General features: G+C 46.4%; 1 protein-coding gene across 1 annotated transcript in view; it reads left to right on the top strand.

The window, feature by feature from the left end:
• Positions 1-26,851, top strand: part of celf5a (cugbp, Elav-like family member 5a) — a gene marked incomplete at both ends in the record, with an annotated part of 186,367 nt that overhangs the window by 98,916 nt on the left and 60,600 nt on the right. The window contains one exon of the mRNA XM_079267346.1: positions 10,746-10,794. Coding sequence (XP_079123472.1) covers positions 10,746-10,794 — 49 coding nt within the window. The remainder of the gene's footprint in view (positions 1-10,745; positions 10,795-26,851) is intronic.

The raw sequence follows: 26,851 nt of genomic DNA on the forward strand, positions 1-26,851 counted from the left end.
CCACCCGTCTCTATCTTCTCGGCCTGTATATCAGTGTCTATGGACTGTAAAAAAGTACCTTTTAAATGTAATACCTGCTCATGAATACATGCATGCATACAAATGTCCCCGGATAGTGGGGGGGGTGCGAGGGGCAGGTGAGGTGATGGGCTGTCAGGGATGCTGCTGTAAACATGGAGGATGTGGTCTGAGAACAGCGGTGGGGATGACAGGGCGGACGAGTGGGTAGCATTTCTGTTGGACCTCAAGTTAGGGCATCATAGTTTGATGATGGGGCCTATCTGTCACAACAAGTCCTGACAGGTCCCAACCAGGGACCGGGAATATCTATTCTTCCATAGATCACTCTGCAGTGTAAATGCATCCTGGAGCATCTCGGTCTCCACACACATCTTAGACTTTCTGCAAACCGCCTCCAGTACGTGACACAACTTCTTCTATTCCGTCCGCACTCAAAATTTCATCATGAACACACACAAACCCGCGTACAGAAACTCCGCCCCAATCCACATCTGCTCCAAACCCCACTCCAAACCCCCACCGATGAAATAAGCCACCCAAAGGCCTCGGGAGGCAGTGAGGAGCCGGAGTTGGCAGTAGACACCTCAAATGTGTTTTCCGCTCCGGTGCTTCACTTCGTCAGAGTGTGTTTGCTGCAGATTGGGAGAAACGGCGAGAGTGTGCCGCTCGCCTGGCCTTCCGGTTCTGTGCAGTTCAAGGTTGAATTAGAGCCGGCGAGAGCGGCTTGTGTTTATTTGTTTACCGCACGCCGGACTCGGACCGACGTCAGTGGAGGGGGAGACGAGAGACGGGGGGGGGGGGGGGGGGGGGAAGACAGGCCCGTCCCTTTTGTTTGGTGCTGAATGCGCTTATAGACAAGCAGGGATCTTCTCTAAGTGTCGGGATGAAACATAAGCAGGCTTTACAGCCAAGGGTTGGAGCGGTGGGAGAGTGATGGAACCAGCAGGAGTCGCAGGTGACAGAATGCTGCGTGTGTGTGTGTGTGTGTGTGTGTGTGTGAGAGACGTAGAATGCTGCTTGTGTGTGTGTGTGAGAGACGTAGAATGCTGCGTGTGTGTGTGTGTGTGAGAGACGTGGGGTATTGAAATGCTGGGAATGAAGCTCGCAGCAGATGGACGGAGCAGGCTGGCCCTGTGTCGATCCTGTGAGCTCTGGCTCCTTCTTGCAATGCCCACTTTGATGGACACAGACACATACACACGCAAACATGTACCAAGGCAACGGCCGCCGAGTCCAGATTTCACCAATTGGATGACAGTCCTATAGGATAACAAATGGTCCATCATCCTGTCATTAATCAGCAGTCTGTCATACTGATCTGTAGCTGTGGCAGATGTGGCTGCAGTGGTGTCACAGTAGACGGAAGGATTTAGGGAAGAGAAACATATTTCATATTTACAGGGTGAAAGAGAGGAGAGTTAAGGGAGACAACAAAGTATGATCTTTTTAAACGACGCATGTAGTTGAGGGATGTATTGCTCTTATCTACATTTCTGACACAGGTTTTTTTGTCTCTTCCTGTCTCCATCTTTGTCTGTCTCTCTCGTTCTGGCACCCCTCACCCTTCTGTCCAATTCAAAGCCAACATGCTTGGCTGCGCCGCCATCTCTCCTCTCCTTCCATCTATCTCTATCCTCCTCTGGCTTTTTCTTCTCCGTGTCCTCTCTCCTCCTCGGAGGGATGCCATGGCGAGTGGAGGGCTGGAAAAGTGCAAGTGTTGGTGAATTGCTAATAGGCAATCATAATGCTCAGGACGAGGATCCCTGCTGGAGGTCTGGGGACCATTAAAGAAACGTCAACTCGGCATAGGTATGCCAAGAATTATGAGTCAGTGGGCAGCCAACACATCTTGGCTCCCATTGGTCAGGGCAGCAGGCCGTAATCTGTCACAATCCTGGAGTTGCTGTGACAGCAGCAGGAGCATTCTGGGCTCAACACAGAGGGTAAAGGAAACACGCAGCTGTGTGTGTGTGTGTGTGTGTGTGTGTGTGTGTGTGTGTGTGTGTGTGTGTGTGTGTGTGTGTGTGTCCATGTCTAAGCCTGTATAAGTGTGGTTGGGTGGAAGGGGAAAATGTACAGAAACTGACACTATAACGGGATCTCTCACGACTTAACCTAGTCATGTTGGTACGGTCAGTAAATTGAATCTGTGAGTAAATTGTAGCGTAACCATTAATGCACCTGGAAGTACAACAATGAATCCTATCTAATCTTAAGCACAAAGAACTAGCTGTGCTTGCATCATTTCTGTGGGAAGTCAAGTCGGCATTGTTCCACCAGTTTAAACTATTTTCTAACCATGGCCGCCCAGTTGAACCCGGGTGAGTCGAAAGGAAGCAACTCAAATGTTGGAGGAACTGCAGCTGCGGGTACGAAATCTGTGTCGCTTTGGCTTCGGTAGACACAATGCAGGACGAAACAAAGCCAAATGTGAGTTATTGGCGTAAAACATGTGACTTTGAGAGGAAACGCGAGCAGTTTGTCTCATCACCTGAATAAAGCACAAAGTAATGCAGTATGATGGTACACACTTTTCGTCAAGTACACAAACGGCCGGCAATCACTCCAGACCCTAAACGTCCCACAGATCGAATGAGATCGCAGAATAAATACATAATATATTCAAATGTTTGTGTCAAAACATTTTAAAACGGACCCTGTTATTGCGTGGATCGTGTATACACAGGTTCTACAGCTACAGAATTATTATCTTCATATTTCATGACTTTCTGTTTACCGATACCGCGAGCATGGAGAACCTTATATTGCAATGGTGTGCTGGGAGGCTGGCATGCAGTCGTACATCGTTACAGTAGTCGGTAGTAGGCAGGACATAATCTTCAAAGCAAATATCACGGCAGTAGCCAGATAGCGAACACGGCGTCGGTGCATAAGGGCACCTTTAAGCATTAAAGCCTCACACAAGTCTGGATCTGTAATTCCGTCACGGAACATATCCTGCTGCCATTTCGCTACTTCCTGCTCACTCCGGACCCTCACTGTGGCGCACGCTGGGATTGGCATGATGTTGCCCTTCTGAAGCCACTGGGTTGGGCCTGTCGTCATGATCTTATCTTTCTAAGGACAGTTCCTCAAAATGAACTGGAGAGCGTAAGCCACATCGAACAGCAAGCAGAAAAAGAGAGAGAGAGAAAGTGTGTGTGGGAGAGATGTGAGCCCACCAAAAGCTTAAGCCTCCAGTGTGCTGTGCAGATAAGATTCATTAGATAGGTCGGTAAATGCAACAGAGAGGCAGACAGACAGACAGAGAGAGAGAGATTGAGCTTGCTGCTGCTCCAGCATTTGTTGACAGATTTACAATGAGTCTCCCACTGCTTCACGCATTACAGTAACACGCCATGTCAATAGCTCTCTGGGCTTGAAAAGCAGCCGTGCCAAAGACGTCTCGGAGTGATGCCCTTCCCCTGATAACCAAAGTGTGGCTCATAAGTCAGGAAGCGGAGGAGAAGGAGGGGCGCAGGAGAGGGAGAGAATTTTTTGGTTTGTTTTTCTTTTCTCTTATTAATAAATCCCCACCCATGCATTTCAATCGCCTTCATCTCTCAAGCATCTTTTCATTAGTTTCCCTGTGTCTGTCCCTTCTCCACAATCCCCCCCCCTCTCCTCCATCTCTCTCCGAGTCTCTTGCCCCTCTCTCCCTCTGTTTCTCTTTATCTCTTGGACGCCCCGCTTCAGGCTCAGTAGGACAGGATTTGGGCATTAGCTCAGTCCCCCTATCTACTCCCCCTCATGATTGCACACTGTTTCTGTCACCCACACACCCGAGTCCACTGCACAAGTCTTGTAAGACTCAGTCTCTCATACAAGTAGTGGTGGAGAGCTTATACTCCACCAGACAGGAAGACGTAATCAAGCAGACGGGACAAGCATGGCATGAGCGAGTGACAGTCAGTGTGTGTGTGTGTGTGTGAAGGGTGAGGTTTTTATGTGGCATTTTGAGTTAATCAGACTCTACAGAAGTAATAAAGAGTTTGATGGGACCCCACATCAGGCCGTGCCAATGTCGCTCGCTCTGCTGAGTCATGGGGCGCCACAAATGAGCTGGTTTTGATGTGTGACATTCACCTTCATGAAATCTTGATGAGAGCTGAATTCTGCTGTCTGTGTAATGAGGGCTGTAGCAGTCAGACAGCTGGCCAACCACTTCAGCTAGTAAAGCAATGATAATAGAGGGGGTTGGATGAACTTCAGGCTGTTCCTGGGAGGCAGTTAGTGTTTTGGGGAAAGGGATAAACAGGAACTTGGATGGCATCAGACAACAGAAGGTCTAATGGTCTTAATCAGAGATGTAGCAGTGGCGCTATAGTAATGGTACTACAGATTGCACATGTTTGCGAGTTAGCAGTGGCCTCATTTGTGTGTTACAAGAAGCATTCAATGTAACAGATGGATATCAACGGTTTGGTTCCAAAAGGAGCCATTCAGCCCAAAAGTAACACTTGCTCGTGCAAAATAACCACAAAAGCAAATTGCACTTTTAAACCAGAGTTTGCATTCTTGTCTTTTGAAAGACGACAACTCCCTTTTACAGGATGCATTTTCTATTCAAAATGGACATAGCATTACGGAGTAGAACTACAAACGTGCTGCGGACTAGCTGAGGTCTGCAGGTGTCTGTCAGTCCATGTCAGCACCTCCAGCTGTAAATCCTGTCGGTTCTGATAGGAATCCCAAAGCTTATAGTAGCTGCATCTCCTCAGCACTGACTGATGCTTCTTATCTGGACCAACACACCGCTGCCGCCAGCACATTTCCACATGTGGCTAAATTATAACTCCCTTGCACAAACATTTCCCCCACACGCATTTAAGCACACGCTCACATCGATTCAGTATATTCTCACATGGCAGGGCTGCTACAGCATGAGTACATCAACGGTCGCGCTGCAGTCGGACATGTACACGTCTGCATATTAACACGGACACAGAAGCGTGTCATGTGTATATCAGTGTGTATACCAGATCTTGTATTTAAAAAAAACAAACTCACATGTGATCCAGATGTGTAGGAGATACTATTTGATCACATGTACACACAAAACACACAACAGGACGTGATTAAATGTATTTCTTTCAACTCATCTATGTGGCAATGGTGGATTCAAAATATCGCCAGAAAAACGGTTTTTGATAATTGATTAATTGTTAAAAGGCCAAATATTTTGCTTCTTTTCTGTTTTATAAATATTGTAGAACAATTTTTTTGGAGGGGGGGGGGGGTCACCATGATCACCATGGATTAGTAATCTGTGATGTGCATTTTTGTTACTAAAAAGTAACTTGTTACTTTACAGCATTACCTACTGAGAAAAGTAACTTGTCGTCGTACTTTAGCGTCACCAAAGATGAGAACCCCTGTGATTCCTCATGCATGTTGGTTATATTGTCCAGAGCTCGCGTACCCCACCGTACGCCTACGTGTTCAATGTATTGACTTTATCTTTAGCGAGCAAATGTTCCCTTCATGTTATGCATCATCAGAAATATATGAATGATCTTACGGAAAGATGGAGACTCTACAGTTGATATCGGTAGCATCTCTCCCACCACGTGACAGCTGGAAGTCTCTGGCATAGTTCTCCTCCTCGCCGGGCCTCGCCACCTCGTATGACAACGTAACTAAATAACTGAATACTTTGAATTGCAAAGTAACTTGTTGCGTTACTCATTACATCGGACCACTCCAACACGTTACTTTGTAAAGCTTTGTAACCCAACACTGGTAAAGAATAAAGAGCCAGAAGTAACCTCAGAGTACTCGTTTATCACAAAGAGTCCCGTCTCGGTGTTTTAATGGCATTGTTTTGTTGAAGAAATAGCATCATTCACTGCAAAACTACACTATAACGCCATCACATCTTCATGTAAAATGTCTTTTCATATCCAGTTCATTTAGGATATTAGGAAATAGTTCATTACCCAGCTCGACTAAGCCTTTTACATTTGATCTGCATTTGCAATTTGGGATTTTTAATTTATTTTTTTATTGTTAATGAACAATTATTGTGATTGCAATGAAGCACTTCATAACTATAAATCATTATACACCATGACTCTCTCCCTCTCTCCCCCCCCCCTGCACTGTACACAGTACAGATTTATTCGTTGAAGCCGGGGCCCCCGGACAGCCACCAATCAGCACTCTCTCAGATCAATAATTGGAAATATTAATTATATCAGCAGAGACGGCGCAGTCAGAAGGGGGCTGTTTATGCTCCTGTTACTGAGCAGTGCAGCAACATGAGCTTTGATGGCCCACTAATGCGTATTAATGATCCCAGGACAAACATTACTCTATATTAAACCTGAGTGGAAGCCAGGAGACATCAGACATATTGTATGGCTGTTAGAGTTATTTTATTGCAAGCGCTGCACTGTAAGTAAGTGCCGCCGCATAACTGATGTAAAAAAACACTTCTGCCAAAAAACAGGACAAGATTTATTGCAATTGTATTCCTGTTTACTGCATTCTCCTGTCTTTTTGGACAGTATAAGTTAAAGACTAGCAAAGTTTTGGGGCTTGGAATTTCACCAGGTCTTTGAAGCCCTTTCCAAAGCAGTGCTATTGCCTTGCTACTGGCGCTCTCTGGGGTTTCAGCAGTGTGGAGTCTGGAACTCTATACTGCTCTATCCCGCTCAACTCTACTAGTCATGAACTCATTACTGTCGCAGATAGTGCCAACAGTACACTCTAAATCCTCCACACTGCTAACAGGCCAAGTCCCGACTACAGTTCCTTGACTTGCTCTGTGTAATTTGAAATCAGACAGTGGAATGTCTTTTGTGGCCGCAGCCCAAGGCTTTTGGTTCTTTTTTTGTGGCTAATAACTGTTCCCAGCCAGGACAAACTTTACCGGTTTAATGATAAAACATAGATCTGTGTAGTGATCCGAAGTAGATCTAAGACTAGACTATTGGATAACCCGGACCACCCTCTCCACCACCTCCTGCAGGGACAGCGGAGCACTTTCTCCAACAGAAGGAAAGATACAGGAGAACATTCCTGCCCACTGCCATAAGACTTTACAATAAAACAGCTCTGGCCAGATCATCCTCCACATAACACTGCTTCACTGTTCTTTGCTGGGGTTGACTTTTCATTTTTGCACGACTGTTTTTCACTGTTTTTCACCGAGTCAGATAATTTAACACGACTCTATTTCATTGTACATCCTGTGCATTTTTTTTAATCTTATATATTCTACATTCTGATATTTAATTTGTCATACTCTGTTATTCTATTGTATATATTATGCATTTTCTAATACTTTGGTATAATATTTGATTACTCTGTTACTTTGCTTTTTGGTGTGTCTTGCTGCTGTAACATACAAATTTCCCCCTGGGGATGAATAAAGTATCTATCTATCTATCTATCTATCCATCCATCCATCCATCTATCTATCTCGGTCTATCTATGTAGGCGTGTTCATTTGTCAAAGTATAGAAATGGCGAACAAGAAACAGACAACCCAACAGGCAATGTGTGTCTATTCCTGCCCAATGCACACTAGATTATGTACTTTAGGCCTGGGGGTGTCTATCTCACCTGCCATATCAAACAGCATACTGGTGCTAAGAGCTTTAATTCAACTGACTGGAGGCTTAACTTGGCAAATGAGACGGCTTAATAAAACCATATGGAACTATAGATTTGTCAAAGCCCTTAGAGCAGCAGTTTGTGTGCATTGGGAAAGAGAGAACGACCAGCACTCGAACAAGAAAAACAGTTCGGGTGACTACAGCCAGAGTCGGCATCCTATTTGATATGAAGTGCCTATTTAATATGTTCTTCCGTCAACAGTACAGTTACGTTTAAGTTTGACACCACATTGAAATTGAAATCTCCAACCATCCATAATTAAACATCCACATCTGAGTTGAAATCCATAACCCTGCCAACCTTCCCCCAATCAACGGCAACCAGCACTAGCCAATCGGAGACAGAGTAGGACGGAATGCAGATGGGGTGAAAAACCAATCAAACTACCGTAAGTAACGCAATTCTGCGCAACTGCATGAGAGGGCACTGCAACATTTCCAAACAACTCTCTAGCACTAAACCAATTCAGAAGGAACAAATATCAGTTTGAGACAAATTATTTGTCCTTCGCTGAATTTCACATCTGGTTTGAGAACGTCCCTAGCATTTATATTTTATTATATACAGTATTTATTTATATTTTTAGCAAGGGGTATCTGTAGGGAAACAAGTGGTTGTTTGTGTAGTGCAGGTGTGCTTTTTCAGTGTGTGTGTGTGTGTGTGTGTGTGTGTGTCAGAAAGGCAGGAGGAGAAGTAGAAACGCCACTCAACAGCAAAGCAATCTTATCTAAGAGTTGCAGGCATCTCTCTCTCCTCTCTCTTCTCTCCTCTCTCTCCATCTCTTGTTGCCTTTTCCCAAAATCTCTCCCCTACTCTTCTTCTGCTTCTCTTTTGTTACTCCTCCTCCCTCACCTAACCACTCCCTTAACTCAATGAATGGAGGATGGAGCATTTACAATTACAGTGTGTCATTTGTAAAGGGAGCAGCAGTGACGTCATCACTGTGGGTGTGTGTCGAGAGGCTACGAGCCTCCAGCCCACAGACGTCAGAGTGAAAACGTGCCCCACAGTATGTGGAGCTAATGAATGGCCTCCTTGCTGCACTTTATTTAAAGCTACCAATCCGCGCAATGTGTGAGCATGCGCTTTGCACACGTGCTCTTCATTTCTGCTGGCATTTTCTCCACGTGTTGAAAGGGGAATGAAGCAAACCGAGAGGCATCGGGAGTGACTGTTCAGCACCATAATGCATCGCTCTCGGGCAAATAAATCGACCATTAGGCTGGCATGTTGGAGGCCAAACAGTAACCAGCTGTAGAGAGAGCTGCCTCCCACACACGGGCGCCCCGTGGAGACGGCTGAGATCATAGCGTCGTCGAGGAGCCACAGCCGCGGATTTGGCCTCCTCCGACTGGCAGGATGGAAGCATCTTTTGTCCGTTTGACACGTCAAAGGCAAATTCAAAGATTCCCCCGCGTTGCAAAAGTCATCTGTGAATTTGTCTCGCGGTTGTTTCCCCCCCTTCCACTCGGAGGTGTTTCTGTCTCGGAGGTTGCTTTGAACACGTGTGCGATGGAGTCGTGGTTGATTCTGTAATCTATCCGTACATGCTGTGGAGCAGTGCGCCCTGTGGCTTGGCATTAGCATACTGTGGGGTTACTTTGCTCGTGTTGTACAAGGGAAAGAAAGCACTCGTAGACGGGGGGGGGGGGGGGGGGGGGTGGAGCGAGCCGAGAAACAAGGAGCTCAAACCTCAACCTTCACAAGCGTAGAGCGTCTTCCCTGTTGTTCCCACAAAGACTTAGCCGGTGCTAGATATCATTTAAGATGGGCAAATTTATGGAATCATTTCAGCGAGGGAAGGTTACTCAGTTGCTCAAGGTGAAAATGGATACGTTTAGCACTTAATGAGTCCGGCCCGGGCCGCTCCCCCATATATCAGCATGCTATTAAGACATTTTAAAATCCCATTATGGTGTTTCTCCTTGAACATGTCATGCTTTTATTGGACTGCCCTGTCTTTAAATCTGACCTTTTTCAGCCGCGCGCTGGTATCGAACAGAAAAAGAGATGCATGACAGGGCGACGGAACGAGATATATACACATGTACATATGAAAATATCAGCGCTGGATGGTTTTCAGTGGTGTGACTGGGATGGTAATGGGAAATAGTTTCCAGCAATAAAATGATGCTTAAATAGCAGCTACAAATGGTTTACTGTAAATGGCTGAGTGTGGTAAGAGGTTGCTTTTATGTTCCAGTTATCTTGTTTTAAATTGGTGCCACTTTTGGCCCCGAATTTATTAAAATGAGTGTGTTTTTATTGTTCAATCCACTTGTTTTGGACCGAATCGTGAAAAGAGGGGCACTGGCTTCAGATCAATGCACATAAATTATACTGCAAGCTTTACGCTCTGCCACAGTACACATATTATACGCGTGTGTGGGTTGGCTTTACAAACAGTATGTGTACTAATGTGTGACGAGGAGGCATGTGTTCAACTTTTAAAGAAACTAACTGGAACAAACATATTGCAAATCACAGCTAGATCTTTTAAACTTTTACTGTCGTGGTGAAATTGTTCAGCTCGAACAACAATAATGAAAAAGGAAGGAGGTAAAATTGGGGAAGGAGGAGAGCGTGACACAAAGACTATGATGACAGAGGCCTCTAATCCAGGCAATGCCATTCTTATCAGGGTCCAGTGGATTAGAGTGAGCCTCCTAACCAGAGAATCCTCAGCAGCCAGACACTCTCCACAGCCCAAGGGCCGGGATCAATAGGCCCACATTGATTCCCCCTCCTTCTCTCGCTGGATCCACTTTTAGTGGGACTGCCTCGGAATGGATGTACACACACACACACACACACACACGAGCGCGCCCGCGCACATTTCCTGTTTCATGTGTGAACGAGAGTTGTTTTGTTTACACTGAATAACAGGCAGCAGAAACACTGCAGTGTCAAGTCAAGTTAGCTGCATGCTGGTGCTTTGGTTTCCTCTCCAGCCAAGGCACTTTGATCAGTCTCACAGCACAGCTATTAGTATGGGTGAGAGGGCCTCGACACCTCTGGTTTGTGGCCTCTTGTTGTAGCAACGACAGCCCGAGTCGCCAGCGCTAACCTCTCTGTTGCTCTTTCTTCTCTCGCCCCTACAGATGACTCGCCCCATCCAGGTGAAACCGGCTGACAGCGAGAGCCGTGGAGGTAGTTGTCTTCTTTTCTCCATCACTTATTCATGTCCCCTTTTCATCTGCCTCATCTGGGCTAATTCTCTTCATTCTTTCCCTCTGATCTCATCTGCTCTCAATGCAATGTCCCTTCAGCCACCACTCTTTTAAAATGAATGTTATTCCAATTCCTTTTGTTCTCATGTTGCTGCACTTGCATACATAATGGCAGCAATGTGATCATTTCAAACAAAGTACCAAATAGCTTAAAGCAAACGGTCTGAATGTATACCGAACACATTATGTGACATCAAAGACAGAGATTTGATGACATCTTGGTTTCTCAGATTGTGGCAATGTGTAACACATTTTAGTCCAATTATAATCTCACTTCCTACATACTGTATTGTATCTTTTTGTTTGTTTTTGTTTCTGGTTTTAAATCCTTTGGGTTTGTGGATTCATCTTACACTCTGCCCTTGTGCTGGATGTAATTGATTTAAGAGTCTTGTGTTATTGAAAGTATGTAGGGCTGTGATGGGCTGCCCATCTCTCTTCTCTTGTTCCCTATGCCAAGTACATTATCGTTGCGCTGTAAATTAGATTGTGATTAGGCTCACTACTGGAGCCGTAGCCATGCAGAGGCCCCGTTAAAGCCCACACTGCTCGGCCTGCGTGCGTTTGAAACACAAGAGTAAATGGTATAGAGGGAGGGTAAATGGAGCAGGAGCACATACAGCTTGCCAAACAATCAATGAATTTGCAGGGTTCTTGCCAAGATCCTCATTACTTGGCCTTAATTCTGTCGTCTTTGATCTCTCCCGTTTTTTGGGAGGCTTTCATGTACTCACTGCCTATCTGCATATATGTTAATGGAGAGGAGGCATCCTTTAAGTCGGTGTCGGAGACAATGAACCCCGCTGTTTTTTTTGTGGGTTTTTTTTGGTGTGTCTCATGTAATGAAGGCCCGTAATGAAGCAAGTGCATTTTTTGTTGTTGAAAGGAGGAGAGCTGTTTTTTTGGTGTTTCTCATCCTTTTCGGGAAGCAGAGAGAGATTTGAAAGTGGAAAATGCAAGCGCGATGCCAACTGCACACAGCTGCCGTGCTGCACTTCTGAGGCGTTACCTCAAAACCTCTGCCTCTTTTTGGGTGAATTAGGATGGCTGGCCACTTGGCTGCCTGTCAAATGCACACAATCTTCAAAGGACAGCATAACCCCTTGAGATGGATGGAGGAAAGGCCAATAAAGATCACTGTCAGTCCTCCATGTTCCCTTTCTTTCCTTCTCCTTTTCTCCCCCCCTCGTCTTCCCTCCTTCTCTCGACCATTCATTCAGAGCTTTAGAGGAGTGGTGAGACAAGCAAAAGGGTCTTGTGCTGTTGAGATTGATGTCCCCTATAGCTCCATTGATTTTGCCATTGTGGAGCTGTGTGTCCACATTAACAATGACACTCAGCTGTCTCTTTACTTGGTTGTGAGTGGCTGGGTTTAAAGCTCCCAGGGCACTTTGGTCAGTATGGGGCCCTCTCGCTAGCCAGCCGTGGGGACCCCACCGAGGAACAAATGAGTGCTGGAACAGACCTGAGAGTTGCACATCATCTTAAATGAACAGGTCAAAGTGGCGCCGCAGGGGCAATCAAACACTGGCGTGACTTTAACGTGTTAGGGGGTGGAGGCGAAAGGGGGAGTCGGGGAATGTGCGAAGGAAAGGGATCGGATGTTCATTTTAATCTTGTATTCTTCTCATCCGGCTTCTAATTCGCTGGCTTGAATTCTCTCTGTGATTATCCTGAGCAAAGATAATCTTGTTTTTTCTCCACATCGACTTTTGTCATTAGCTGCTCTTGCTGCTGTTCGCTGATGCGCCTCCATGGCCTACTTTTGCAAGCCGTAGCTTCTTATTTGCTGTAAAAGATGAAAGTGAATTCCGTCGTGCTGTCTGATGTTTCAGGGTCCTGTTAATATATTGCCAAGATATACATTTTTGTAATTATGATCTGTTGCCAGAACCCAGATCAATAACGTCAGGACTATAACTCAGCATGCTGTACAGGAGCTGGAGGAGCGGATGTAAAAGCTATTAATTAGCCTCTCAGTGCAGTGGAGGGATGGACACCAGGGACAGACCCGGTCTGGCCTGCTCTCTCAGGGGCCACGCGGCTGGTCCGATAGGGGGCACGTATTCCTCAGTGCACACAGCCACAGTCATACCAATTAGTCCCTTAATCTCATTATGAGGAGGACTGTTCAGATCACCTCGCTAGCTTGGCCGTCCTTTAGGGAAAGACCTGTTGCTGTGGTTTTATGCCTGCTGGACCTGCACTCCTCTGCTGTCATTAAGACCAGACAGGCCCAGGCCAGCACGGTGATTCAGCACACATTTAAACTGCAGCTGAGCATCTTAGTACAGTAGTAACATCACAAAATAATAACAAAGTCCATTACAGTGTTATGAAGCTATCTGAGAACATTATGAGTAAAACATTGACTAAAATTTGACCGAAGTTCCACGGACAAAATCTTGAATAAAAGGAAACAAAAAGACTGAATTGTGTTCAAATTCTTGTCAAAATCAACACTGCTGTCACCTTATAGTCATCGGACAGGAAAACGGTAGAACATATTCTTGTTATTATACTCATTACACAGACTATTGGATGACTCTCTGTCGTTTGGTCAACACTGAGCAGTTTCCTGATGTTCGTAGCCTGAACCTTATCTGATAGAATGAACCGGTAAAACTATCGGCTTCACCAAGACCATGTGAGTAAACCACCTTGCCTATAGAAATTAACGGGGAATACACGGTAGAGTAAATCCATCCAAACACTGTGTCAGCCCCTGCTGCCGCCTAACAAAGACACACTGTGAAATGAATATTAATGGTCAATCACTGACCTAATCTAGCAGAACAGCAGCAGTTACACATTGAGCCACGATTCACACCCGTGAATGTCTCCGTCACCGATGACGCAGACCATTCTGGGATGTCACACTGTTGGGTGTGGGGGGGGGTTTAAAGAGGCGCAGCGAGGACGAGCAGGGGTCTGTCTCGCTCGCTTTCTCCTCGCAGGTCTCTGATATGGAATAGATTGATTTTCCATCACACATGGCACTGATGACTGGCACTGACTGCTGCTGATATTTCACTTTTGAAGGGCCGCTGAGTGCCTCCTTAGAGGGCCTGGCGTCCTTACACGGGATAAATCAGCTTTAACCACTTTGATTTCATCCTAAACCTTTTACCAACAGCACCCCCTGGCATTCCACCGTAACTTTCTTGCCCCTTCTTGTTTCCTCTTTTTTGCAAGCTGTCATTTTACTTTTTGTGATTTTATTTCCCCCCCCCCCCGCGCCATGCTCTGAGGCGAAATAGTTTTTTTTTCCTGTCCTGCATATGTTGTTCCTTCACGGGTCTGCACATCTCACAGCTCAACCCCATTGTTAAAGTTTTTGAGCTCAGATCCCGTCCGGAGAGCAGAGGGAGAGGAGGAGCAGGCGAGCTGTCAGCTGGGGATCTGTTGGTGATGCAGCAGGCCCGCTTGGCACAGCTACATCTCCAGCCCACTGAGGAGGCCTGGATTAGAAACGGGCTCTGGCGTTATCAAGGCGGGCCTGCCGCCCACACGCGCACCCACACAGAGGAAACAGGCTAACGCGCTCATACCCATTCGGCTCTCTCTCTCTCTCTCATGCAGACACACAAATGCACGCAGTGGGAAGTTGGATGTACATGCTAATAGCAGCATGTGTGCACACACGCAGGGACACGTCCAGTATTTGTTGCATATTTACACACACACACACAGCGTACACATGCGCTGAATGGAATAGCTACATTTACCTTTCATGAGCTGTGTTTCATGTTGCGGGCCGAAGCGGCGGTGTCGCTTTGTGTTTGTGTGTTTACTCTGACTGAAGGACAATGAAAAGGTTTGCTCCAGTTCACTGAGATGTGACGGAACAAAGAGAGGGAGAGAGAGAGAGAGAGAGAGAGAGAGAGAATGGGAGCGAGAGGCAATAAGTTAAATGGAGAGTGAGGACACGGGGAAAAAAAAAAGATAGAAAGATTGGGAATCTAGATTGAGAGAGCAGGTTTACATGCTCTGTTGCTGTTCTGCGCTCAGTTTTTGATGATGAATTTTTCTGGCGTGAACAGAGTGGTCCATGTATTAAACATCAGTGGCGTTCTCCTTTCCTGACTAGAGAGACGAGCTCCCCATGTCAGAGCAGCTCAGTAATGAACCAAGCAGGAAGGCCTCTGAGCTCCACTGATCCAAGGAGAGATCGGGTAGTTGGAGGGAGAGGAACCTGCCCAGTGAGCATTTTTCCGTTCAAAAGACGTCTATGCCCGACGGTGAAAAGACGTTCAGAATTGGTTCAAAAGTGAACATTTTTTCACCGACTATTTGTAGACGTTGAAAAGACGTTCATGCTTAGACCAGCTAATAATAATATATCATGATTTAGAGGCTTACTAAGAAACCACATTTATCAGTTGAAAGGACATCACGTGTTTGTTCACCCCATATCAACGCCTTTTCAACCAGAAATCAACGTTGAAATCCGGGTTAGTGCTCACTGGGAGGGGTGAAAAGACAGATGGTGAGAGTAGAGAGGTGAAAAAAAGGGAATTTGCACTGAGTGACTGAAACTGGGTAAGAGAGTACAAAAATAAACAGGGAGAAGTGTGGATAAACCGGCGAGAGGGAGGGGCGAGAGCAAGGAGCTGAACAGTACATCGTCTCCCTTCAGAGAGAAGAAAGCTAAAGATTACCGGTCACAATGTGCTTGGCTGGGCATAAATGGAGAGATCTTGAAATAGAAGGGGAGCGTGTTGGGAGGTTGTGGGGATCAGGGAGAGCTAATCCAATGGTAAGGCCAGCTGTGGGGTCACACATTCAGAGCTCACACTGCTTGTCCAAATCCCCTCCGGTGCTCTTACACAAACAATACCGATACACGGGCCTCGGCTAGCCCCGAGTTCAGTCGGCTAACTCCAGCGGGCTGGCCTGGGATGTTCAGGTCACCGTGCCTGTAAGCGCACAAATTTACCCTCACATCAGCACGAACGGGTTTCGTTTTGAAAGGGGGGGGGGGTGTTTATGGAAGATAGACAAGGGCAGGGAAGGCGGGAGAACAACAGACAAACGGAGTGAGAGGAAGAGATGATGAAATCGTTTCTACGGGGATGCGCTTCGCTCCTGAGGGGTCAGATTGTGCTGAGGCTGTAGGAGTTCTGCAGAGTCAGTGGAAGGAGAGCAGATCACAACAATCCGCTAAACACGCTCGGTAGGTGGAGATCAATTTGCCTTATCTGACAAACTTCTAATGATAATACCGATGCAAAAAGTTGCTGACGCGGCAAAGAGCAACACGAGGTAGCAGAGTGATGATGTCGTCAGTTTAGCGAGTTGAAAGCTGCGGTGTTTCTGCGAACACGGTGTCTCATAGAAAATACACTACACGCAGTCAGCACATGCAGATGGAAGCAGCGGCTACTTACAGCAGATAGACGAAATAACAGAGACGCCTTATAATATTGCGTGCGAAAAGCTTCACAGAGGTGGCATTTATTTCAGGGCTGTTGTATTTGATTGCATGATATTTTTACGAGCGCCGAGGTTATTGCACCCATCCCCGGCACTCGCCTTTTCAAATATGCATACATACATAAATTCAGCTAAACACACATTGATCCTCTCTCGCCTTTTTCTGGAGAAACGCACATATCCCTTCCGCTCCCTCCCTCGTTCGCTCTAGCGTGGTCTCGCAGCGTGGGCGGATCAGCAAAGGTTACTGTTGAACACAGAAAGGAAAGGTCAGAAATCATGTTTAGTTTTTCTGGGGCCGGGAGGTAATTCCAGCCGGCAGATTGTGTTCAGACGAGCAGGCAGGCAGGGCAGGCCAGCGGTGAAGATGCTCATGCAGACGGAAGCGAGGCGGGGATGGGGACAAGGTTATCCAGTCAGCCACTGCCTCTCAGCCCCTCCGCTGTCACCCTTAATAACACCCTCTCCCTTATCACCGCAACAATCACCTTGAGAAACAAACTTGTCTTCTTCCAGAGAGGAATGGAGATGGGAAAGCGACGGCCCCGTATGCATCTGGTCTGCCGTTCTCATTACGGCATCTCAACGTCTTCGGGGACGGACAGACTGCAGATCAATTTACAGCTCAATCCTCGACACTTAATTCATTCGCCCTCTCTTTCTCCCTTTGCCCCCCCCCCTCTTTTTCCCTCCGAACCCTTTGAAGACATAAACACATGTAGACGATGTACAGTAGTTGTCCACGTCGCTGTGACAATAAGAGGTCTTCTGTTCTGCACCACGCGGATGCAGTGCTTTGATGTTTGCGTTGTCAGAACCTGATCTGTGAATGAAACTTCAAAAGAAAGTGTCGTTGTGGTGACACAAGATGCGGCGCACGCTAAATTGTTGCCTTTCGTCATTTGACCAGCACCACACACACACACTTTAGACACAACAATATGGGCCACAATGAGCAATGTGCTTTTCAAAAATGATGCAACACTCAACGGCAACATGCAACATCAAAGTAACCATGTTGAAATTCATTTAAAAAAACAAAAAGACATGCTGGCAGCTTCTGTAGCGCCGCGTTTTACTGCAGACATTTATTCTACTGTGTGGCCACATAAATCCATGTGATTAATTATGAACATCATCCCCAAAATGTGTGCGTTCATTTTATTTGAGAAAAAGAAAAGTTGACCGTGACATGCTGATGTCAAATCTGCTGGTATATACTGTACCCACAGTGTTAGCAGCGAATGGCAAAGACGAGCCCATACATGAGGCTGATAAACGAGTGTATGTATTTGTGTATGTGTGGTGTGTGTGTGTGTGTGTCTGTCTATGTCCTCTGTGGACTTGGTGCTCCGTGATTGCAGTGGAGCTGGAGGAGACCAAGCGAGGGCTCTGATTGGAGGACAGCGTCTGTGCAACCTCTGCCAAATCACTGCAATCACCCGTTTGCTCCTTCTCTCCGCTTTAATGACACCACTTCATAAGGAACCAGGCTCATCAAGCAGCCCACACACACACACACACACACACACACGCACACACACACACGCACACACACGCGTGCACCATGAGGTCAGGCTCGGCAGATCGGATGTGGCACGGCAGGCCTCAGAACAGGGAGCGAAGGTCCACCAGCAGATGGGAGGAGATTAAAGTAGACTGGAGACACATGCACGTATAAATATAACACTCGTACATCAGAGACACGAGCTCCGCTCTCCGCTTTTGGTTGAGTACAGGCCTTCACACACCCGGGGGGGGGGGCAAAAGGCGTAACTCACCTGCGAATATTATTGGTCTATGACTTTTATTGTGAAAGGTAAGAAAGGAAGGAATGGATCTGGTCCATGCAGCTTCTGTGGAAAGAAGTATTGTTTGCCATCTTGGTTCAGATAACAAAGCCTTTGTTGTTGTTTCATAAATGTCGACTCAACCGCTTACACACAACATCATTGGTTGATGCCTTTACTCGCGGTGTGAAAGCCCCAAAAAATCCCCCTTATTCCAAACAAAGTACATTGCCTTTTCGCCACGTAAAAGTCACACACTGTGTGAAAGTATTCAGGACAAAAACAACTTACCTGTTCAAACCGCCTGTTTAATATGAGGAGAATAGTTTTTTTTTTTTTTAAGATTGTCCTTTCTTTTCTTTGGACCAGTATATAAAAACAATCTCTCATGACTGGGTCCACAAAAAGACTCAAGAGCATGACTGACAAATAGAAAAATGAGAGAGAGAGAGAGAGAGAGAGAGAGAGAGAGAGAGAGAGAGAGAGAGAGAGAGAGAGAGAGAGAGAGAGAGAGAGAGAGAGAGAGAGAGAGAGAGAGAGAGAGAGCAAACACGAGAGAAAGAATGGCAAGGCATATAAGTGATGACAAAGAAAGAGACGGGGGAGAAGAAAAAAGCTTTTTCCACCTCGGGATATGGACAGGCAGAAGATGTCTTTCCAATCAGTGTAAAGGAGAAATATAAACGCACTCCTTATTTTTGTCTACACACCGCACTGTAATTTCCATCTCTATGTGTTTGTGGAGCCCTTTACTGTGTGAAAATTGAATATATGATTATTTTATTTCTATATAATATTGAATGTGTCACCTCTACATTTTTTTTTGAAAGAAAAATAATATCAAAACACGCACATTAGCTGCATGCGTGAGGACAATAATATATGTTGGAGTGCATTGATGGCTCTGCCAGTACAAACCGGTTGCAGCAGCAGGTTACAAAGAAACAAACTAAAGTTACAGAGAAAGCTGTGAACTTAGCTCTGCATTCAGATTCAGTACCTGTAGCTCGGCGAGCTATTTGTGTCCGTCCCTCCAATCCAGCCTCTTCTTTCCTTTATCTCTCCATCTCGGTATATTAACTCCATTAGCCTCTCATATCGCCCTCTGTCTCTCTCACTGTCAGTCCACTTAAATCACTGCTTCATGCTGCCGTTGGACTGGAAAGGACACATGCTTCAACCAAACGATTCAGGTAGACTTATGAAAGCAGCGGATTAAACAGAGATTCGTGCTTTCCCCATCTCATCTGCTGACACGACAAACACGCACCGGCACACGGCGTCCCATGACTCGCCAGCCACCATCTCTTCACCCATCTGCCAGTCAAAACGAGTGCAGAGGTAATGGAGGGAGAAGCAGTCATTCTGGGGCTGTAAAACCGCGGCGGCCGGAAAAAAAGATGATTGGGGTAACCTTTGCTTTGGTGCATGAAGGAAGGAGGAGTGTTTTAACATTATTCATTATTCATGTTTGTGTGTATTCCTGACGGAGTCATTTTCGCAGCAAGACCACCTGAAGTACGTGTTGGTGTGGTCATGCTCCGGCTGCTCTGGCCTCGCCACGGTTCATGGCAGCTTGTAATGCGAGTTTGTGTTCCTCTTATTTATTTATTTTTCTTTAAACTCAGCTGATATTGGTCTCCTCTCACTAGACCCCTTCGATCTCACATTGCTATTTGTACCGAGTTTATCCTTTCCCCTCATGTGTGCTTTGTTTGCCTTTTCTTTTCTTTATTATTTCTTCCTGTTGACTTTCCCCCCGCCCCCCCCCCCCCCCCCCCCCCCCCTCGATCAGTCTAGCAGGCGAACTGGCATTGTCGAGGATGATTGGCGAGCGGGTCTCTGTGCAGAGAAGTTAATAAGCGTATCCCCAGACACTGGGGTTCTTCAGGAGCCAGGTCCATCTTGATTGCCTCTTTGCAATAAACATGAAGAGGTTCCACTGCTGAAGAATACAAAGGACAGCCGACGCTTCATTGGAGAATAACTAGAAAGAGGAATGAGGCTTCTTACCTTTGGCTGCAGGAACTCTGACCTGACACTTGAACCAATTTTATAGAACGTGAACTTCAAAGAGCACTTTGATGTTGGAGGGAGTCATCGGGTGAGATCTGAGGGGCTTTTCATTCTAGATTAGCTACTGAGTTGGACGTAGACTAATGACAGAGGTGGCGCAGTGTCTCGATAAGGAAGAGATCCTCATCTGGAACAGATGTTATTTGTTGTAGAATGACAACGGCTAATAGAGATCCACAGACGTGCTTTTTCCTTCATCATTGTATTGCAAATCCTCCCCCTCAGTATCCCCCTACAGCAATAAACTTGTCACCAAACCCAAAACAAGACACATCATCGCTTGAAATATAAATAAGCCCATTCGTTACCTATTGATTTTCCTACCATTAGGGAAGCGAATGGCTCGGCTGTTGTTGGTGTGGAAGATATTGTGGGTCAATATTGTGTTCCTCCTAAAAGCCACGGGAGATTTTCACGAAATTCGGCAGGGGCAAAAAGAAAACGAGGCTCTAATATTAAGAAAATGTCTGGACTAGTTCAGGGACACCTGCCTGGCAGTAATGTTATCAGGGAATCGGGGAGTAGCGCAGCCACAATGTGCTTTAGGGAACGGCACAGCCCTCAACAGCTGCCTGCCCGGACCGCTGGCACACATCACACTAATGCGCTGGATTGGAAGCGGGGATTGATTCCTGAATGTGGAAGTGAAAGCTTGAAGCACTGCTCAGACCATCTTACGGCTACTCTTGGAGGGAAGGGATGCGTTCGGCGAGGAGATTTGGCAGCCTAATCTGATTGGGTCTCTTAATCTGACAGGAGGGGACGTGTTAAATCTGAACCGATCGGCCGTACGACAGGAGGATGGCGTCTTTCGGCCGCGTTGTGAGTGTAATGATGGCTGAGCCAGCGCCGGTTACAAGAGATCCTGCCTATCGCAGGGCAAGGATGGACGGGGGGTTGAGATGCTGAGGGATCACGGAGTCCCCAGCTCGCCGGCTGTCAGCCCCCCCCCCCCCCCCCACCTTCCTCCACTCCTCAATCCTCCTGTTATTTTAGGAATCTATTCTTGGCCTCTCAGCATGTACAATCTGAATAATTCATCTGGAGAAATGGGATCCCGGCACTCCCCACCCACCCCCCCCCCCCCACCTAGGGTCAGGCGATACTAAAATATTATCATTTATTTAGCTTCCTCTGAATCTTGGTTCTGATTTTTATCATCACTCTACAAATCTACAAATTCAGAGAAAGATGTAACTATGGTTTTTTTGAAGAATTTTACAGACATTTGACGTAAAATGAGATCAGCTTTCCTAATTACCGTGATGATTCCATCAACAATATCACTCACCCTCCTCTCTTCCTTTCCTCCGGTTGCTCACCCTCCTCGTAGTCGCCTCACACACTGGTGTTTGTGAGGAAATGGTCCTCCCGACATGTCACCCTCTTATTAACGTCCCTTTCTGTCTTTATTGCGCATGATGAGGGCAAAGTGCCCGTTTCTGTGCTTATCACGCGAGCCCCACAAACGGAGGCTCCGTCTCGGTACGACGTGAATGTGACCTATACCCGCTGCAGAGATGCACAAATGTACAGCAGCAGCTCAGAGGAAACAAAGGCTTCTGTCAAAAAGCCTGTGCTATCTCACCAGTGTGTCTGCGAGATCCTTTCTGCTCTCGCGTGTGCACGTCAAGCTGCCTTCGCCTCCCGTCTGGGTAACATTAATGAAATGTGAAACGGGGAATAATCAAAGATCACAATATTTCCCCCTTGATACAGATGCATGTTCGTACGCTGCTGGCAGCAGAGATCTCCTCGCCGCTCCGCTCTGAACTGACATTAGGATTCAATGCTACATTTCTCTCTCCAGCTCACTCGTCGCGCTTTATCTCTCATTCCCTCGTTGCCCCCCCCCCCCCCCCATCCCCCACCTACCTCTGTCCACTGCTGCTAAAGGGTAACTGTAGCTCAGGGGAAGTGAGCTACCTCCACCGCAAGGGCCCCCCATGTGACCTGGACCTCTTAACATCTTGCTCTCCTCCTCCTCCTCTTTGCCTTTTCTCCTCAACACATCTCTTTATCTCCATCCACCTCAGTGACCTCATCCAGGGAGCGATGGAAGGAACCTCAAAGAGCCGACGGCTTCTCCGCATTACACGGCACAGTTCACAAGGTCACCTGTTTTGCCGAATTGCGCCGTTGGAAATGCAAAGTACCAATAACATACGTAGAAAAAAAAGTGCTTGAGATGAATACGTTTGATTTTTGCTACTTTGAATACTAAAGTACCGTTTTACCTCGGGACATTTGTTCGGAACAGAAGGAAAAATGAACTATCACTAAATGCTTTTTGTTTTCTATGAAAATAAGCAAAGTGTGGTCGTACCCAAGTGCAGAGTAGCAGTGGTAAGATTGCAATATGTAATTCAAAGTGTATTTTATTAAATATCTACAAGGGGACATTGTGGAATTGCCATGCAGCGAAGGCATTTACCTGCAGTTCGTGTGAAATCTGGCAGTATTTGTTATATTGCTGTAATTCTTCCCTTCGGATGATCTACATGTTTTCATATACATCGCCTGGCTTACTAAATTACACATATTGTTGGTGAATAGCTGAGCTGAGCAGGTGAGTTTGCTGTGCGTGGACAGCAGAAGGTGTTCCTTTGAATGTTTCTCCATCAGGGCTTCAGTGTGTGTGTGTGTGTGTGTGTCTGCTAGTGTGCGTGTCCATGTGTGACTAGCTGTGTGAGGCTGAATGGCACCTTTCAGAGGGGTGAGACCATGTGGTCTGCACTGACTGCTTTGGAGGGAGGCAGGAGGGCCCAGCTGGTTCAGGGAGATGAGCTCCCCGACTAGCCAAGGCAGCCTCTCAGCCTGCCAGCCAGCCTGACACACACATACACAACACACACACAAACGCACCCGCACACGCATGATCACATGGTTAGAGAAAGATTGTACACGGAGAAAAACGCTGAGAATCGCACACTGCTTTCCATGCAATTAAAAAGATTTATTTTACCGCCAGTGTGGTTTGGCTGTGACTTCTGCGAGGTGCAGTTTGTCGGCGAGTCTCAGCTGAGCGTGCGCACGGATATACACACACGAGACGCAAAGAAGTGTGAAGAACACATTCAGGCCTCCTGTTTACACGGGGACAATGCTGTGTGCACCCACAGAGCTTACAGAGATCCAATCATTTCGGCTGACCTGCAGCCAGGATTTGGTGAAAATAGCCGCCCACGTCCAACAAAATTGTCCAATATCCTTTGAATGCAACGTGCAGGGGGAAAAGAAATCTTTATTTTTTGGCAGCCAGGTGCTGGCCCTGCAAATTATACATGACCACGGGTCCTATTGATTCTCTCTTGTTTTTCTCTGTCTCGTAACACATTGTTCGAGGAAAGTTGGTTCAGTGGACTCGCACAAATTGTTTTGTAAACAGAGGAGGGAGGGGGGAGGAGGAGGAGGAGGGGGGGGGGAGCGCAGTTCAGAAGTTGTCACATGTAACTAAATTAATTTCTCAGACTGTAATTCCATTTTTCTCATTGATTCAATATGTTGGGATCCTATTGTTGTTTTAAAATCCCATTAAAAGTAAAGTATTTCTTGACCATTCAGTGAAAGGACTTGGATTGGATGTGTTTTCATGTTGATTTTGCGGCACAACAAATCTATTCCCATTTGACTGTATTCACCCACAGCTGATGCAAGACATTTGCAAAAAACAGTAATGCTGATTGCTACTTCAACAGCTTTGACGGAGAACAGTGGTTGTTGAAACAATACGTATTTTAAATGCATTTCTCCTGGGTTGGAGCAGCTCTGTTTATTCTGACCTCTACCCCACCACACGGTCCACTGCTTCCCCAGTGAGGTCTGAAGTGGAGCACTAAATGGTGTGCAATGCTGCAAGACCTGCACACATTAGCTAAGTTAAAGTATATGTATGCCGTCGACTGGAGGGAAGGCTCACTGGAGGCACTGCTGCTTATCTGAACAGTGGGAACGTGGACGGAATGATTAGGTAGTCGTACCACAGGCGTCCAATCCCCTTTAGCCTGGCCATTCTCACTTCTTTTTTTTTTCTTCTTTTTGTTTTTACAAGGCAGTTTCTCACTCTCTGCAAGTAGTCTAAAGGCTAAGCCTAACCAGGGGCTATGTGTGAGTGGAAGACAGAGAGAAACAAGAGCTCGAAAAAAGGAATTTGTCATTTTAAAACAAATTGGTTTGGAGAAAATCAAACTGAGCTTTTCTGCCCATTTAGTCCCGACTGTCAGAATGGACAGAAAAAAATTGCGTGACCTCGAAGTGAGAGTGTTACTGCTTACCGGTAAAACCTGTAAGCCTGCGAGAGCACCTAACAGCGTGCCGTCCCCAGTTTCCCCATTAGAGAGCCGGCTTGGCATTCGGAGAGAGTAATTGGCTGGATGGGGTTTCGGCGGGCTTAGCCACTCTGCTGGCACAACAAGCCTCGCTGTCCCGATCCCGGAGTTGCTGCTCTGCTGGGCAGGATGGTAGCCAGCTCGACTGCTGCCACGTCTCCTTCAAAGCCCCGCGAAGAAGCTGAGGACGGCAGCAGCTGTTGTCCCACGGGAGCCGGAGGAATTCAGGGCCCCTGGTCATTAGTGGGAACCAGTGTGCTGGGACGAGCCTTCGGTTTTAGACAGCTGGGAGACCTCGATCACCCCTCATCCCTTCATTCCTCCGTCCATCCACTCCCCCCCCATCTCTGCCGAGCAGGATTCTGTATTCTCAACCTCCTCGCTTCTCACGCAAGACTAAGAAAGACTCGGCCCCATGTGGCAGGTGTGAAGAGACTGCATGAGAAAAGACAGTTTGGGTTGTGCTTTTGGAGAAATCTGTCATTTTTTGGTGTTTTGTAGGACATAATAGGTGTTTTTTAGGACATCATTTTCACCTAATTAATAATGAAATAAATCAAACAAAGTGGAAACTTCCGACATATTGTGGGGCATTTTAAAAAGTATAATATTCAAAAATATGTTGTTGCTGAGGGACATTGTAGCTTATTTGCTGAGTCAACTATGTTGGAAGTCAATAAGACAGACATTCAGAAATGGACCAAACAAATGGCAACAATTATGAAAGTACACTGAAGTGGAGAAGGAAACGGCAACAGGTCTCCATGGAACAGTGCCCCTAGTGGTTCTCTCTCTTTCACGTCGCCCTTGGGGGAAACGCTGGTTTATGAAGACTTTGCCAAGTTCTGCTAGCGGAGCTCTCCACCCTGTGGATTACGCTGCGCCGCTCCGCTCTTCTTTCTTTTGTACACATGGATCTGATGCAATTTTGTTTTCACAGCAAGTATGACCTTGGTGCAGCCAAAGTCAAAATTCATTCTTTGGGTGCATAAAATTGAGCGACGCTTGTGGAAACTGCCGACACGACCCCGGCACCACGAAGGTCTAGACCGCCGTGGGCACTCGCCATGATATGTTGTTTGTTATTATACCTCTATGTCTTACCTGGGAAATACATACATAATACATGTTCCTCCATCATTGTTTATGGATTAGGCGCAGGGGAGGCCGGATGGGGAATATTCAGCTGTTGCAAGGGGTGGAAAAAGCATGAAGGGGCGTTGAATTTCAAATAAGCAAATCGCATTTCAGAAGACGGCTACACGCCAAAGAGCATTGTGTTAGCTCTTAAAATCAGAATGTTTCAGTACATGTGATGAAGATAGTTTCTATAATCTGTTTTTGTCAACAAATGGTGCCACAGAATGACCGTTTGTTACTCAGCCAGTGTTACCTTGAATTCTTGAAGAAAGCCTTCCTGAACACTACACCTCCACGGTGAGCGGAGAATACAACACCGCAGAGAAGTCTTGATGAATTGAGTACACCGTGAGACATGCAAAAAACACGAGTCAAAGTGAAGTATTCCTTCAAGGCTGGATATCATGTGATGATTTTTTTATTATCATTACAACATACATTAAACATCAGCTATATGGCTGATGTTTAATGTATGTTGTAATGATTTTAAAAGAATAATTTGTATCGTTCTCATTATTATGAATAATCTCATCATTATTATTATTCATTATCAACAACATAATACTAATGATAGTATTCATATTATTGTTAAAGGTGTCGTGTTTGGGCTGCGTTCCCAACACTTCGTGGTAAACTGCTGCAGGCTCCTCGGCACACATGCCCAGCGGAGGAGGTTTACTTCTCTTTCCCGCCGTTGGCTTTGCATGCATTGTTAGATGGGACTGATGGAAGCACCCCGGCCATTACTCACTGCATTGCCTGGCTAATTTCTGTGCTCTTACAAGTACAAAGATGTCACGCAGGAGCAGCAGGCTTACCTTGGCTTCCCCCGAGACCATTAATCCTTTGGCGGGTGTCGTCCCTGCCGGCACCGGCTCACCTGGTTCACAGCGCTGCCAGCAAACTGCTGTTCCCAGCCCTTTTCCCGTTCTATCTATTTATTTTGGTTCCGAGTCAGCTCCCATCACCAACAAAATCTGATTGCACTGGAAGACCTGAATATCTATTTAGGTGTATAGACTCCCCTCTTAGACGGGAAAATTGCAGAATCTGTGGAAATGTTTAGTTTGTGTGTGTGTGTGCGTGTGTGTGTGTGTTTCAGATGAAAGTTGTGGAGGTGGTGGGATGAAGGGTGGTGAACTCGTAAAGGCAAAAGAGAATGGAATTCTTGCAGATATCTGTCCCCATGACCTTCATGCAGCCGTTC

This window comes from Melanostigma gelatinosum (assembly GCF_949748355.1).
Source record: "Melanostigma gelatinosum genome assembly, chromosome: 4".
In the NCBI taxonomy this organism is placed as follows: domain Eukaryota; kingdom Metazoa; phylum Chordata; class Actinopteri; order Perciformes; family Zoarcidae; genus Melanostigma; species Melanostigma gelatinosum.